This window comes from Ammospiza nelsoni, chromosome 2 (genome assembly GCF_027579445.1).
Source record: "Ammospiza nelsoni isolate bAmmNel1 chromosome 2, bAmmNel1.pri, whole genome shotgun sequence".
Classification (NCBI taxonomy): Eukaryota; Metazoa; Chordata; class Aves; order Passeriformes; family Passerellidae; genus Ammospiza; species Ammospiza nelsoni.
In genome coordinates this window covers 117,927,416-117,944,609 of record NC_080634.1, presented here as the reverse complement: position 1 = coordinate 117,944,609, position 17,194 = coordinate 117,927,416, and the positions used below count along the sequence as shown (strand labels likewise).

Below are 17,194 nucleotides of genomic sequence, written 5' to 3'. Positions count from 1 at the left end.
GAATTTGGCAGAAAATCAGGGAGGGAAAAGCAGAATTTGGCAGAAAATCAGGGAGGGAAAAGCAGAATTTGGCAGAAAATCAGGAAATCCTGGGCTGGTGCAGAGCAGAGCAGGTCAGGGGATCGCAGGAGCTGCTTTTTTACAGCTGGATGGAAATAATTTCAATTAATTGGAAGTTGCATAATTGGCCCCGAAACTTAAAAATGATCCCACAATTCTAATGAACATTCCCATGCAAACCAATGGGGTTTTCTGTGTGGAGTTTTTGCAGGAAAATCTGGTGGAAATTCAATTTTTTCTCCTCCTTTGTAGGCAAATCTGGTGAAAATCCCATTTTTATTTTTTTTTCCCCTTACGGTTTTCAATCAGAATAGTCATTATTAACTAATTGGTAGTTCCATTAATGGCCCCAAAATTTAAAAATGATCCCACAATTCTAATGAACGTTCCCATATAAACCCAAATTTCTGTGTGGAGTTTTTTCAGGCAAATCTGGTGAAAATCCCATTTTTTTCCTTCTCCTTACAGTTTTCAACAGAATAGCCATTATTAACTCTGAGCAGGCTGAGAATAATAATTTGAATTAATTGGAAGTTGCATTAATGGCCCCAGAACTTAAAAATGGTCCCACAATTACAATGAACATTCCCATACAACCCCAAATTTCTGTGTGGAGTTTTTTCAGGCAAATCTGGTGAAAATCCCATTTTTACTTTTTTTCTCCTTAGGGTTTTCAATCAGAATAGTCATTATTAACTAATTGGTAGTTCCATTAATGGCCCCAAAATTTAAAAATGATCCCGCAATTCTAATGAACGTTCCCATATAAACCCAAATTTCTGTGTGGAGTTTTTGCAGGCAAATCTGGTGAAAATTCAATTTTTTTCCTCTCCTTACAGTTTTCAACAGAATAGCCATTATTAACTCTGAGCAGGCTGAGAATAATAATTTGAATTAATTGGAAGTTGCATTAATGGCCCCAAAACTTAGAAATGATCCCACAATCCTAATGAACATTGCCATATATACCCAAATTTCTGTGTGGAGTTTTTTCAGGCAAATCTGGTGAAAATTCAATTTTTTCATCTCTTTTTGCAGGCAAATCTGGTGAAAATCCCATTATTTTTTCTTTTACTTAGGGTTTTCAGTAGCAATAGCCATTATTAACTAATTGGAAGTTGCATTAATGGCCCCCAGTCTTACAAATGATCCCACAGTTCTAATGAACGTTCCCATGCAAACCAATGGGGTTTTCTGTGTGCAATTTTTTCGGGCAAATCTGGTAAAAATCCAATTTTTTTCCTTCTCTTTGGGGTTTTCAATAGGAATAAACATTATTAACTAATTGGAAGTTCCATTAATGGCCCCAAAACTTAGAAATGATCCCACAATTACAATGAACATTCCAATATAAACCCATGGGATTTTCTGTGTGGAATGTTTTCAGTCAAATCTGGTGAAAATCCCGTTTTTATTGTTTTTCTCCTTAGGGTTTTCAATCAGAATAGTCATTATTAACTAATTGGTAGTTCCATTAATGGCCCCAAAACTTAGAAATGATCCCACAATCCTAATGAACGTTCCCATGCAAACCCAAATTTCTGTGTGGAGTTTTTTCAGGCAAATCTGGTGAAAATCCCATTTTTTTCTTTTACTTACAGTTTTCAACAGAATAGCCATTATTAATTCTGAGCAGGCTGAGAATAATAATTTGAATTAATTGGAAGTTGCATTAATGGCCCCAAAACTTAGAAAAGATCCCACAATTATAATGAACATTCCCATATAAACCCAAATTTCTGTGTGGAGTTTTTTCAGTCAGATCAGGTAAAAATCCAATTTTTTTGCCTTCTCCTTAGGGTTTTCAGTAGGAATAAACATTATGAACTCATTAGAAGTTGCATTAATGGCCCCCAATCCTACAAACGATCCCCCAATTATAATGAATATTCCCAGTGACAACTTGTAAACCCCTGGGATTTTCTGTGTGGAATTTTGCAGGCAAATCTGGTGAAAATCCCATTTTTATTTTTTTTCTCCTTAGGGTTTTCAATCAGAATAGTCATTATTAACTAATTGGTAGTTCCATTAATGGCCCCAAAATTAAAAAAAAGATCCCACAATTATAATCAACGTTCCCATATAAACCCAAATTTCTGTGTGGAGTTTTTGCAGGCAAATCTGGTGAAAATTCAATTTTTTCATCTCTTTTTGCAGGCAAATCTGGTGAAAATCCCATTATTTTTTCTTTTACTTAGGGTTTTCAGTAGCAATAGCCATTATTAACTAATTGGAAGTTGCATTAATGGCCCCCAGTGTTACAAATGATCCCACAGTTCTAATGAACATTCCCATGCAAACCAATGGGGTTTTCTGTGTGCAATTTTTTCAGTCAGATCTGGTAAAAATCCAATTTTTTTCCTTCTCTTTGGGGTTTTCAATAGGAATAGCCATTATTAACTAATTGGAAGTTCCATTAATGGCCCTAAAACTTAGAAATGATCCCACAATTACAATGAACATTCCAATATAAACCCATGGGGTTTTCTGTGTGGAATGTTTTCAGGCAAATCTGGTGAAAATCCCGTTTTTTTTTTTTTTTTCTTCTTAGGGTTTTCAATCAGAATAGTCATTATTAACTAATTGGTAGTTCCATTAATGGCCCCAAAATTTAAAAATGATCCCACAATTCTAATGAACGTTCCCATATAAACCCAAATTTCTGCGTGGAGTTTTTTCAGGCAAATCTGGTGAAAATCCCATTTTTTTCCTTCTCCTTACAGTTTTCAACACAATAGTCATTATTAACTCTGCACTGGCTGAGAATAATAATTTGAATTAATTGGAAGTTGCATTAATGGCCCCAGAACTTAGAAAAGATCCCACAATTCTAATGAACATTCCCATATAAACCCAAATTTCTGTGTGGAGTTTTTTCAGGCAAATCTGGTGAAAATCCCATTTTTACTTTTTTTCTCCTTAGGGTTTTCAATCAGAACAGCCATTATTAACTAATTGGTAGTTCCATTAATGGCCCCAAAATTAAAAAAATGATCCCGCAATTCTAATGAACGTTCCCATATAAACCCAAATTTCTGTGTGGAGTTTTTGCAGGCAAATCTGGTGAAAATTCAATTTTTTCATCTCTTTTTGCAGGCAAATCTGGTGAAAATCCCATTATTTTTTCTTTTACTTAGGGTTTTCAGTAGCAATAGCCATTATTAACTAATTGGAAGTTGCATTAATGGCCCCCAGTCTTACAAATGATCCCACAGTTCTAATGAACATTCCCATGCAAACCAATGGGGTTTTCTGTGTGCAATTTTTTCAGTCAGATCTGGTAAAAATCCAATTTTTTTGCCTTCTCCTTAGGGTTTTCAGTAGGAATAAACATTATTAACTAATTGGAAGTTCCATTAATGGCCCCAAAACTTAGAAATGATCCCACAATTACGATGAACATCCCAATATAAACCCATGGGGTTTTCTGTGTGGAATGTTTTCAGGCAAATCTGGTGAAAATTCAAATTTTTCTTGTCTTTTGCAGGCAAATCTGGTGAAAATTCAACTTCTTCCTCTCCTTACAGTTTTCAGTAGAATAGCCATTATTAACTCTGCACTGGCTGAGAATAATTTGAATTAATTGGAAGTTGCATTAGTGGCCCCCAGTGTTACAAATGATCCCACAGTTCTAATGAACATTCCCATGCAAACCAATGGGGTTTTCTGGGTGGAGTTTTTTCAGTCAGATCTGGTAAAAATCCAATTTTTTTGCCTTCTCCTTAGGGTTTTCAGTAGGAATAAACATTATGAACTCATTAGAAGTTGCATTAATGGCCCCCAATCCTACAAATGATCCCCCAGTTATAATGAACATTCCCATGCAAACCAATGGGGTTTTCTGTGTGGAATTTTTTCGGGCAAATCTGGTAAAAATTCGAATTTTTTTTTTCCTTCTCCTTATAGAAATAACCATTATTAACCCTTCCCAATGTTGTTTTTCCCAGCCCTACCAACCACCTGCTGTATGGGAACCGAGCTCTGTGCTTCATCCTCACCAGGCAGTACGGGTGAGTGACCCCGGGCTGAGCTGCTGGCAAAACGGGCAAGAAATTTGGAATAAATTGGAAAAAATTTAAATTTTTTAAAGCCTGGAACGTTGTTTGGGGTTGTGTGGCTGCAGTTGGCTGTGGTTATGGATTTCTGGAGGTGCCCAAAGGGTGGAACTGGGGGAGATTTGAGGTCCTTTCCAGCCCAAACCATTTCCATAGCTTGAAAAAAAACCCAAACTATTCCGTAGTTTGGACAAAAAAATCAGACCATTCCATAGTTTCCATATGTGCTGCTGTTTTATTCAGTTTTTAATTTTTATATTTGCATTTATTAGATTGGTATTTATGTAATTTTTAATTTTTTGTATGTTTTGTATTTTTATTATTTTGGGGGTTTTTTTTGTGTTTTGATTTTTGTATTTATGTTATTTTTGTACTTATTTTATTTATTTTTACACCAGCCTGGAGATTTTTTAATATATGTATATATAGTTATATATATATATATATATATATATATATATATATATATATATATATATAAAATATATATAGTTATATATATATACATAAAATATACATATCTTTTATATATTATGTATATCTTCTATATTATACGTATTTTATGTATCTTATACATGTGATATATTTTATATATATAAAATATATCACATATATTATATATTACGTATTATGTGTTATATATTATATATTATATATTACGTATTATGTGTTATATAATATATATTATATATTATATATTATATCTTATATCTTATATCTTATATCTTATATCTTATATATTATATTATATATTATATATTATATATTATATATTATATATATTATATTATATATAATTATTATATATATTATATATATTATATTATATATATAATTATTATATATATTATATCTTATATATTTTGATATATTTTTCATATTATATATCGTATATAAAATATATATGATATATAAAATATAAAACATATAATATATAATATATATTTATATATTATATGTTATCTGATATATAAAATACAGAATGTATGTTCTTATTAACATATAATATTATATAATATATGCATACAAAATGTAATATGTATTTATCTTTATATGTTATATATTTTATATATTCTATATTTATATCATGACTGATATATAATACATATCAAAATGTATAATATTATATATAATATTATTTTTTATATATATAAGATGTATAAAGCTATAAATAACAAATTCCTTTTTTTTCCCCCCCCTTCTCTCAGGAGAGCTGTACTTGATGGCAAAAGAGCCATAGTTCTCAAGCCTGACTGGCCAAAGGTTGGTTTCTTGCACATTCCAAAATTTTATTTTTAATTTTTTTGGAATTTTAGAGCAAGATGAGAAACCAGAGCTGATTTTTAATGAGTGGACCCAGAGCTTTGTGGGCTGAGGATTCTGCCAAGTGCAATTTGTTTTGGTTTTTAGGTTTAAAATGTTATTTTGAGGTGCCTGTCAGTGCTGGTCTGAGGTGCTTGGTGTGTGTAAAGATAGAAGAAAATGTTTGTTATGCTGGGAGTTATCAGCATAAATAAACAGTTTTGAAGTATTTAAAACTTTTATTAAAAAAAAAAAAATCATTAATTAAAAAAATAAAAATATTTAAGAAATACCTTTGGATATACAGAAAAATCCTGGTTAACGGCCATCAGGAATTTCCCAATGCTCGTGGCCTGAGGGACAGTAAATAACACACACTGACAACATTGCAAAGTAGCTGAGATTGGAGAAGAAAGAGCAAATTTGCTCTTTTCCAAAGCAGAGAAAGCAAAAATAAAACCACCCAAATTTCCTTTTTTTAACTGCTCCAGTTAAAATCTGATTTTTCACCAGCTGAGAGCAGGATTGTCTCACCGCTCGCTGGATTACACAAAATTTACCTTTTTGCTGCTGCCGCAACAGCTTCGCCCGTTAAACCCCCCTCTCCTCGGCGCGGCTAAAACCCCCAAATCCCGATTTAATTTCTATTTTATCACGCTTCAGGGTCACCACCACTACTGCAAGGCCCTGGCGCTGCTGGGCAAGGCGGAGCTGGCGCTGGTGGCCAACGAGAGGGCGCAGGAGCTGTGCCAGGCGTGCCCCGAGGGGCTGCGGGAGCTCGTGCAGCAGAACGAGAAACTGCGCCGGGGCTGCCACGACAGCCCGGGTAACCCTCGCTGCGGGGCTGGGGCTGCGGCTGGGCACAGTGAGCCGGGGTCGAGGTTTAATTCTGCCTTTTTTGGGGTTATTGGACACCCTGGGTAATGCAGAGCTGGGGTTTGTGCAGAATGAGCTCGGGTTGATTTTTAATTCTGCCTTTTTTTGGTGTTATTGGACATCCTGGGTAATCCATGTTGGTGTGGAACTGGGGGCTGTGCAGAATGAGCCCGGGTTGAGGTTTAATTCTGCCTTTTTTTTGGTGTTATTGGACACCCTGGGTAATGCAGAGCTGGGGGTTGTGCAGAATGAGCTGCGTTTGAGTTTTAATTCTGCCTTTTTTGGGTTTTATTGGACACCCTGGGTAATCATCCATGCTGCTGAGGAACTGGGGGCTGTGCAGAATGAGCCCGGGTCGAGGTTTCATTCTGCCTTTTTTGGGGTTATTGGACACCCTGGGTAATGCAGAGCTGGGGCTGTGCAGAATGAGCCCAGGTTGAGGTTTAATTCTGCCTTTTTTGGGGTTATTGGACATCCTGGGTAATGCAGAGCTGGGACTGGGCACAGCGAGGCCGGGTCGAGGTTTCGTTCTGCCTTTTTTGGTTCATTGGACATCCTGGGTAATGATCCATGCTGAGGCAGAGCTGGGGCTGGGCACAGCGAGCCCGGGTGGAGGTTTAGTTCTGCCTTTTTTGGGGTTATTGGACATCCTGGGTAATGCCGAGCTGGGGTTTGTGCAGAATGAGCCCGGGTGGAGGTTTAATTCTGCCTTTTTTGGGGTTATTGGACACCCTGGGTAATGCAGAGCTGGGGCTGGGCACAGCGAACCCGGGTCGAGGTTTCATTCGGCCTTTTTTGGGGTTATTGGACATCCTGGGTAATGATCCATGCTGAGGCAGAGCTGGGGTTTGTGCAGAATGAGCCCGGGTTGATTTTTAATTCTGCCTTTTTTGGGGTTATTGGACATCCTGGGTAATGCCGAGCCGGGGCTGGGCACAGCGAGCCCGGGTCGAGGTTTTGTTCTGCCTTTTTTGGTTCATTGGACATCCTGGGTAATGCAGAGCTGGGGTTTGTGCAGAACCAGCGCAGTTTTTGAGTTTTAATTCTGCCTTTTTTTGGTGTTACTGGACATCCTGGGTAATCCCTGCTACTGTGGAACTGGGGGCTGTGCAGAATGAGTTGGGTTTGAGTTTTAATTCTGCCTTTTTTTGGTTTTATTGAACACCCTGGGTAATCCCTGCTGGTGTGGAACTGGGGTTTGTGCAGAACGAGCTCAGTTTTTGATTTTTAATTTTGCCTTTTTTTGGTGTTATTGGACACCCTGGGTAATCCATGTTGGTGTGGAACTGGGGGTTTGTGCAGAATGAGCCCGGGTTGAGGTTTAATTCTGCCTTGTTTTGGTTAATTGGACGCCCTGGGTAATGCAGAGCTGGGGTTTGTGCAGAATGAGTTGGGTTTGAGTTTTAATTCTGCCTTTTTTTGGTTTTATTGGACACTCTGGGTAATCCCTGCTGGTGTGGAACTGGGGGTTGTGCAGAACAGCTCAGGTTTGGTTTTTAATTCTGCCTTTTTTGGTGTTATTGGACATCCTGGGTAATCATCCATGCTGCTGTGGAACTGGGGCTGTGCAGAATGAGCTCGGGTTGAGGTTTAATTCTGCCTTGTTTTGGTTTTATTGGACACGCTGAGTAATCCCTGCTGGTGTGGAACTGGGGTTTGTGCAGAACAGCTCAGGTTTGGTTTTTAATTCTGCCTTTTTTTGGTTCATTGGACATCCTGGGTAATCCATGCTGAGGCAGAGCTGGGGTTTGTGAAGAATGAGTTGGGTTTGATTTTTATTTCTGCCTTTTTTTGGTTTTATTGCACATCCTGGGTAATCATCCCTGCCGAGGCAGAGCTGGGGTTTGTGCAGAACCAACTCAGTTTTTGATTTTTAATTCTGCCTTTTTTTGGTGTTACTGGACATCCTGGGTAATCCATGCTGGTGTGGAACTGGGGCTGTGCAGAACGAGCTCAGTTTTTGATTTTTAATTCTGCCTTTTTAGGTGTTATTGGACACCCTGGGTAATGCAGAGCTGGGGTTTGGTCAGAACGAGCTCAGTTTGAGTTTTAATTTTGCCTTTTTTTTGTTTTATTGGACATCCTGGGTAATCCATGTTGGTGTGGAACTGGGGCTGTGCAGAATGAGCTCGGTTTGAGTTTTAATTCTGCCTTTTTTTGCTTAATTGGACACCCTGGGTAATGCAGAGCTGGGGTTTGTGCAGAACCAGCTCAGTTTTTGAGTTTTAATTCTGCCTTTTTTTAATTCTGCCTTTTTAATTCTGCCTTTTTGGTTTTATTGGACACCCTGGGTAATCATCCATGCTGCTGTGGAACTGGGGCTGTGCAGAATGAGCCCAGGTTGAGTTTTAATTCTGCCTTTTTTGGTTTTATTGGACACCCTGGGTAATCCATGTTGGTGTGGAACTGGGGTTTGTGCAGAACAGCTCAGGTTTGATTTTTAATTCTGCCTTTTTTGGTGTTATTGGACATTCTGGGTAATCCATGCTGAGGCAGAGCTGGGGTTTGTGAAGAATGAGTTGGGTTTGATTTTTATTTCTGCCTTTTTTTGGTTTTATTGGACACCCTGGGTAATCCCTGCTTCTATGGAACTGGGGGTTGTGCAGAATGAGTTGGGTTTGATTTTTAATTCTGCCTTGTTTTGGGGTTATTGGACATCCTGGGTAATGCAGAGCTGGGGCTGTGCAGAATGAGCCCAGGTTGAGTTTTAATTCTGCCTTTTTTGGTTTTATTGGACACCCTGGGTAATCCATGTTGGTGTGGAACTGGGGTTTGGTCAGAACGAGCTCAGTTTGATTTTTAATTCTGCCTTTTTTGGTGTTATTGGACATTCTGGGTAATCCATGCTGAGGCAGAACTGGGGTTTGTGCAGAACGAGCTCAGTTTTTGATTTTTAATTTTGCCTTTTTTGGTTTTATTGGACACCCTGGGTAATGCAGAGCTGGGGTTTGGTCAGAACGAGCTCAGTTTGATTTTTAATTCTGCCTTTTTTTGGTTTTATTGTAGGTACTGAGCAGAAACAGAAGGCGAGGAAGGCTGTGCCTGAGAAAAGGTAAGGGTTTGGTTTGAGTTGGTTTTTTGTTGATTTTTCGTTGAGTTTTTGTTGATTTTTTGTGGATTTTTCATTGATTTGTCATTGATTTTTTTGTGGATTATTCATGGATTTTTAATGTATTTTTTTGCAGATTTTTTGCGGATTTTTGTTTGATTTTTCATTGGTTTTGTTAAGAAATTAGCAATGTTTTTTCATTCGTTCGAAATTGATTTTTAATTGATTTTTGTTGATTTTTTTCTGTTAATTTTTTGTCTATTTTTCATTCATTTTTCATTGATTCTGCATTGATGTTTTTAAAAATTGGCAATGTTTGTTTGTTTGTTTTGAATTGATTTTTCGTTGATTTTTTTGTTGATTTTTGTTGCTTTTTTGTTGATTGGTTTTTTTTGCTTTTTCCATGATTTTTCTTGATTTTTTAATGGATTTTTCATGGATTTTTCGTTGATTTTTCCTTGATTTTTCATGGATTTTCTGTTGATTTTTTCATTGATTTTCCATGGATTTTTTGCGATTTTTTTTGGTAGATTTTTCATTGATTTTTTTTTTTTAATGAGCAATGTCTCTTCATTCATTCTAAATTGATTTTTCATTGATTTTTTCTGTTCATTTTTCATTGATTTTTCATTGATTTTTCAAAAATAAGCAATGTTTTTTGGTGCGTTTTTAATTTATTTTTCATTGATTTTTTATTGATTTTTTGTTGTTTTTTAGTTGTTTTTTTCATTGATTTTTCTTTGATTTTTCATGGATTTTCTGTTGATTTTTCATGGATTTGTCAACGATTTTTCATGGATTTTTTGCAAATTTTTTTGTAGATTTTTCATTGATTTTTTTTCAAAATGAGCAATGTTTTTTCATTTGTTCTAAATTGATTTTTCATTGATTTTTTTCTGTTAATTTTCTGTTCATTTTTTTTTGATTTTTCATTGATTTTTCCAAAAAATTAATGAAGTTTTTTGGTTCGCTTCAAATTGATTTTTAATTCATTTTTTAAAAAAATTAGCAATATTTTTTGGTTATTTTTAAATTGATGTTTCATTGGTGTTTAATTGATGTTTCATTGGTGTTTCGTCGATTTTTAACTGATTTTTAACTGATGTTTAATTGATTTTTTAAAAAATTAACAACTTCTGGTTTTTTGGTTCATTTTAAATTGATCTCTCGTTGATCTCTCATTGATATTTTTTCTTTGATTTTTAAAGTGATTTTTAATTGATTTTTTAATTGTTTTTTTTTTAATAGTAGTGTTTTTAACAATTCCCATTATTAAACTTCTAAATATATAAATTCAGCCATTCAGCTCCAATTTTTGTAGAAAAATGAGATGTTATTTAAAATTACTTTATTATTTTATTTCACTATTTTATTAATTTTTTTTATTTGTGAGGGTTTTTTTTTTGCTGTTGCTGTATCTTTGCCCAAGTTTGGAGCCGCGAAAAAAGCCAGATGAAATGTTTACATTTTTTAGTTTATGTTGTATATAAAGTTTTATATTTACACTTTACATTTTTAATTTTTATTATATATAAAGCTTTATATTTACACTTTATTTTTATATTTATGTTATATATAAATTATTTTTTTAATATTATATATAAGCGAATATATATTACATATTTATGGGATTACGCCCCTCGAAGTGGGTTAAGATTAATTGTCAATAATCTGTTTTTTTCATGTTATATTTGTGTCAAACACGGAGAAAAACCCAGGAATTCTCATTTTTTCCCACATCAGGGACCGAAGTTCCTCAAAATCCCCTCCAGGAACTTCCCAGGAGCAGAAAGGAGCAGAGGGGGAGAGGAGGAGGAGCCAGGAGGAGCCCAAACACCCCCAGGGGGCTGAAATGCACGAGACGGACAAGGTACGGCTGGAAGCTTCTAGAATTCCATCGGGAATTCCCTCTGGAAATCCTGGAATTCCACCTGGACCTGCAGGAATTTCTACTGTAGGAATTCCACCTGGAACTTTCTAGAATTCCATCAGGAATTCCCTCTGGAAATCCTGGAATTCCACCTGGACCTGCAGGAATTTCTACTGTAGGAATTCCCCCTGGAACTTTCTAGAATTCCATCAGGAATTCCCTCTGGAAATCCTGGAATTCCACCTGGACCTGCAGGAATTTCTCTTGTAGGAATTCCACCTGGAACTTTCTAGAATTCCATGTGGAACTGCAGGAATTCCACCTGGAACTTTCTAGAATTCCACCTGGAACTGCAGGAATTCTGTGGAATTTCGGGAATTCCATCTGGAATTGCAGGAATTCCAGTTGCAGGAATTCCATGTGGAACTGCAGGAATTCCCTCTGGAAATCCTGGAATTCCCTCTGGAAATTCTGGAATTCCACCTGGAACTTTCTAGAATTCCATCAGGAATTCCCTCTGGAAATCCTGGAATTCCACCTGGACCTGCAGGAATTTCTGTTGTAGGAATTCCACCTGGAACTTTCTAGAATTCCACCTGCAACTGCAGGAATTTCTACTGTAGGAATTCCCCCTGGAACTTTCTAGAATTCCATCAGGAATTCCCTCTGGAAATCCTGGAATTCCACCTGGAACCTTCTAGAATTCCATCAGGAATTCCCTCTGGAAATCCTGGAATTCCACCTGGACCTGCAGGAATTTCTATTGTAGGAATTCCACCTGGAACTTTCTAGAATTCCATCGGGAATTCCCTCTGGAAATTCTGGAATTCCACCTGGAACTTTCTAGAATTCCATCGGGAATTCCCTCTGGAAATCCTGGAATTCCACCTGGAACCTTCTAGAATTCCATCAGGAATTCCCTCTGGAAATCCTGGAATTCCGCCTGGAACTTTCTAGAATTCCATCAGGAATTCCCACTGGAAATCCTGGAATTCCACCTGGAACTTTCTAGAATTCCATCAGGAATTCCCTCTGGAAATCCTGGAATTCCACCTGGACCTGCAGGAATTTCTCTTGTAGGAATTCCACCTGGAACTTTCTAGAATTCCACCTGCAACTGCCGGAATTTCTCTTGTCGGAATTCCCTCTGGAAATTCAGGAATTCCACGTGGAACTGCAGGAATTCCACCTGGAACTGCAGGAATTCCCTCTGGAAATCCTGGAATTCCACCTGGACCTGCAGGAATTTCTGTTGTAGGAATTCCACCTGGAACTTTCTAGAATTCCACCTGCAACTGCAGGAATTTCTACTGTAGGAATTCCCCCTGGAACTTTCTAGAATTCCATCAGGAATTCCCTCTGGAAATCCTGGAATCCTACCTGGACCTGCAGGAATTTTTATTGTAGGTATTCCACCGGGAATTTCAAGAATTCCATGTGGAACTGCAGGAATTCTGTGGAATTTCAGGAATTCCACCTGCAACTGCAGGAATTCTGTGGAATTTCAGGAATTCCACCTGGAACTGCAGGAATTCTGTGGAATTTCGGGAATTCCATCTGGAACTGCAGGAATTCCATGTGGAACTGCAGGAATTCCCTCTGGAAATTCTGGAATTCCATCTGTAAACACAGGAATTCCACCTGGAAATGCAGGAATTCAATCCAGGATTGCAGGAATTGCACCTGGAACTGCAGGAATTCCATTGAGAATATCAGGAATTCCAGCTGGAACTGCTGGAATTTCATCTGGAGTTGCAGGAATTCCACCTGGGATTGCAGGAATTCCACCTGACAACTGCAGGAATTCCACTTGCAGGAGTTCCACCTGGAGTTTCAGGAATTCCACCTGGAACTGCAGGAATTCCACCTGGAACTGCAGGAATTCCCTCTGGAAATTCAGGAATTCCACCTGGAACTGAAGGAATTCCTGCAGGAATGGCACCTGGAACTGCAGGAATTGGATCCAGGATTGCAGGAATTCCACCTGGAACCGAAGGAATTCCATTTGGAAATTCTGGAATTCCATCTGTAAATGCATATATAGAGATGTTATATATTATACTATAAATGCATAATATATATGTTATGATACATATTTACATATTACATTATATATATTATATACTATGATTCATATTTACACATACTATGATACATATTTACATATTACATTATATATATTATATATGCTATATTATACTATAAATGTATAATATATATACGTTATGATACATATTTACATATTACACTATATATATAAAAACTATATTATACTATAAATGTATAATATATATATGTTATGATACATATTTACATATTACATTATATATTTACTATGATACATATTTACATATACTATGATAAATATTTACATATTACATTATATATCTTATATATACTATATTATACTATAAATGTATAATATATATATATACATTATTATACATGTTTACATATTACATTATATATATAATATACTATGATACATATTTACATATACTATGATACATATTTACATATTACATTATATATATTATATACTATGATACATATTTACATATACTATGATACATACTTACATATTACATTATATATATTATATACTATGATACATATTTACATATACTATGATACATACTTACATATTACATTATATATATAATATATACTATATTATACTATAAATGTATAACATATATATGCGTTATGATACATATTTACATATTACACTATATATATTATATAAACTATATTATACTATAAATGTATAGTGTATATATATGTTATGATACATATTTACATATTACATTATATATATTATATACTATGATACGTATTTACATATACTATGATACATATTTACATATTGCATTATATATTATATATACTACATTAACATATAAATGTATAGTGTATATATATGTTATGATACATATTTACATATTACATTATATATACAATATATACTATATTATACTATAATTGTATAATCTACATATATGTTATGATACATATTTACATATTACATTATATATATTATATAAACTATACTATGCTATAAATGTATAATATATATACGTTTTGATACATTTTTACATATTACATTATATATATAATATATACTATGATATATATTTACATATACTATGATACATATTTACATATTACATTATATATATTATATATACTATGTTATGCTATAAATGTATAATATATATATGTTATGATAAATATTTACATATCACATTATCTATATTATATATACTATATTATGCTATAAATGTATAATATATATGTTATGATACATATTTACATATTACATCGTATATATTATATGCTATGATACATATTTACACATACTATGATACATATTTACATATTACATTATATATATTATATACTATGATACATATTTACATATACTATGATACATATTTACATATTACATTATATATGTATTTTATATACTATATTATACTATAAATGTATTTTTTATATATATATGTTATGATACATATTTACATATTCCAATTTAGCTCACGAATTGCACTATAAAATAGTGCAGTAAAGGCAGAAAATGCTGGTGAATAATTGGAATTTTGAGCCAGAGCAGGGCAGCGCCAGCAGAGCCGTTTGTTTGTCTGTCCCAGCAGGGGGAGGGCCCTGGGCTCTGACGTGGCCCTGGGAAAACGAAAGCAGAGCAGGAGGGCAGGAAATGGAAATTTTGGACTTTTCTGGCAGAGAAAAACAGGCTGGGGACAGCCCCAGCCGGGCTCAGGGCTTTGCTTTTCCTGTCTCCTGAGAATTCCCTGCAGCTCTGTGACTTTGGCTCCTCAGGGGGACATTTCTGTGTCAGCTTTGTGGATAACAGAAACTGAGGCAAACTTGGGAGGAAAGTCTTTATAAAAGCACTTTGCTAATGAAATTATTTTTCTTTGCCTCTTGACGAGGAACATAACGCAGCACATTTTCATTTCTTCACTTGCTGAGGGGTTTGGGGGTTTTTTGGCTTTGTTGAACCCACTCAGGGCGATGGATTTGGGGTTTGTAATCTGATATTTCTGCCAGCAGGTGACTGAGCCCCAGAGAGCAGAAGGCAAAGGTTCCACGCTGGAGCAGCCTCCAAGTGAGTTTTATTTTGTTTTTTTTTGCTTTTTATCAAATCCGAGCCACTTCTTCCTCTGCTGTGCCATAATTAATGACCAGAAGTTAATTTCCTGTCATTTCCACAACAATGAGCAAACAGCTTTTACTTCTTCCTTTCACACTTCTCTGTTCCTGTCTCAATTCCTCAGTGCTTTTGCAACTTCAGTCTCCTTGACTGAATTCAGAACTGAAACTGGAATTAAAGAGTAAAGTCTGAGCCACAGGCTGGAAATGCTTTCTCTCCTCCTAAACCAGGGTCTAAATTAAACAGGAATTCTGTATTTCAATATTTACAATTTATTTGTGGTTAATAAATGCTCCATCAAAAAATAATTCTGCAGGTAAAGAGGGAAGAGGCCACGAAATATTTGTCAGGGTGGATTTTTAGCTGCAGACTTGCAGAGTTGTGTGGTTTCTTGCTCATGTTTGGGTTTTTTTTAAATGAATAAATCAATTTACAGAGAGAAAAACCCAAAGCTGCCCCAGTGCCAGAGTTCCTTTTCTGCACTGAAAGTGAAGCTCAGGCAGTTCTGAGCTGCAAAGGGAAATCCTTCCCTCATTTTTCCTGGGGGGTTTTACCACCTGCTCTCACTTCTCTTTGGTGCCCCATTCCTGGAATATTTAAATAATTTCAAAGCACACAGCACTTGAAAATTGGATTTTAGGAAAGCACTGAAGGTGTGTTAGGAAATACTATTTTGGAATGAGCAGGAGGAGGATCCTAATCTTGGGAGCTTTGTGAGAACCTTGAAGGATTAAAGGATTTCTTGGGAGGTGGAAAATGTGGGGAAGGTTGCACAGGAAATCCCAAGATGTTTTTATTGGAAAGATGTCAGGTGGTAATGGAGGAAAAAAATGAAAATTTGATTTTTTTCTAAAGACAGGCTGGGAGAGTTGGGGTTGTTCAGCCTGGAAAGGTCTGGGGAGAGCTTGAGACCCTAAAGTGGCTCCAGGGACAGGGGATGGAGGGACAGGACCCAGGGAATGGCTCCGGAGCAGGATTTGATGGATTTGGGGGCAGGAATTGTCCCCTGGCAGGGTGAGGAACTCCTGGGTTCCCAAATCCCTTCTCCAGGAGGGGTCTGGGTGTGGCTGGAGCCAGGTTCAGGGACAGAGCCGAGCTCTGGTTGTGCCCAAGGGTTTGTAGGGGTGGGATTGATCCTTGCTGGGAGTTTGTCCCTCAGGATTGAGGGTGCAAACCCAAGGGATTGATAGAGGTAAAATAAACCCTGGATTTCAGATGATGGAGATAATGGTTAGAGAAAGGGATTTAATCAATCTGTTACACAACGGAAGTGGTTATAACCCGTGAGAAATTTTGGAAAGAATTTGGGATGGGACCTCTGATTTGTTTTTGATAATGTGATTTATTTTTCTTATCTTCTGCATAGGCAGGAAGGGTGAGTTTAACTCGCATCTTCACTGCATGGTTCAGAAGCTCCCTAGACCCTCAGTTACAAGACTTTTTAAGGATTTATTGACCAATAAAACACTGCTAATAAGGATATTTATATTTTTGACCCAATCCTTCAATATTTCACCTCATGGACCCCTGTTACAGTGTGAGCTTTCTTAGCCAATCATGTTCTGACACACAAACCTACAGCGCTGCATTCTCAACTCCTTGTTTACCTCTGGAACTGCTTTTATTTTTATATCTGAAACTCTAAAACTCTGAAGTTCCCTTTCCTCAGCTTAACCTGTGTGTGCTTTAAACCCCAAATCCACATTGTCCCTTCCAGCCCCTCAGTTTGGGAGCCTTTCCCAAGGCCTCAGATCAAATCCTGGCTTTCATTCTGAGCTTTGGCTTCCAGGCCCAAAGTTCTGAGAGCTCCT

General features: G+C 36.3%; 1 protein-coding gene across 4 annotated transcripts in view; it reads left to right on the top strand.

Annotated features, from left to right (window-relative positions):
- TTC3 (tetratricopeptide repeat domain 3) overlaps positions 1 to 17,194 on the top strand; it is a 118,454-nt gene that overhangs the window by 39,826 nt on the left and 61,434 nt on the right. For 3 of the 4 annotated variants that reach the window (XR_009420513.1, XR_009420512.1, XM_059493597.1), the window contains exons 10-15: positions 4,008 to 4,070; positions 5,324 to 5,378; positions 6,081 to 6,243; positions 9,300 to 9,345; positions 11,086 to 11,212; positions 15,281 to 15,338. Coding sequence is in view for 1 of the 4 variants with exons in the window: in XM_059493597.1 (XP_059349580.1) it covers positions 4,008 to 4,070; positions 5,324 to 5,378; positions 6,081 to 6,243; positions 9,300 to 9,345; positions 11,086 to 11,212; positions 15,281 to 15,338 (512 nt within the window). In the remaining 3 variants the exon portion in view is untranslated. The remainder of the gene's footprint in view (positions 1 to 4,007; positions 4,071 to 5,323; positions 5,379 to 6,080; positions 6,244 to 9,299; positions 9,346 to 11,085; positions 11,213 to 15,280; positions 15,339 to 17,194) is intronic. The other variant, XR_009420511.1, reaches the window with a different exon arrangement.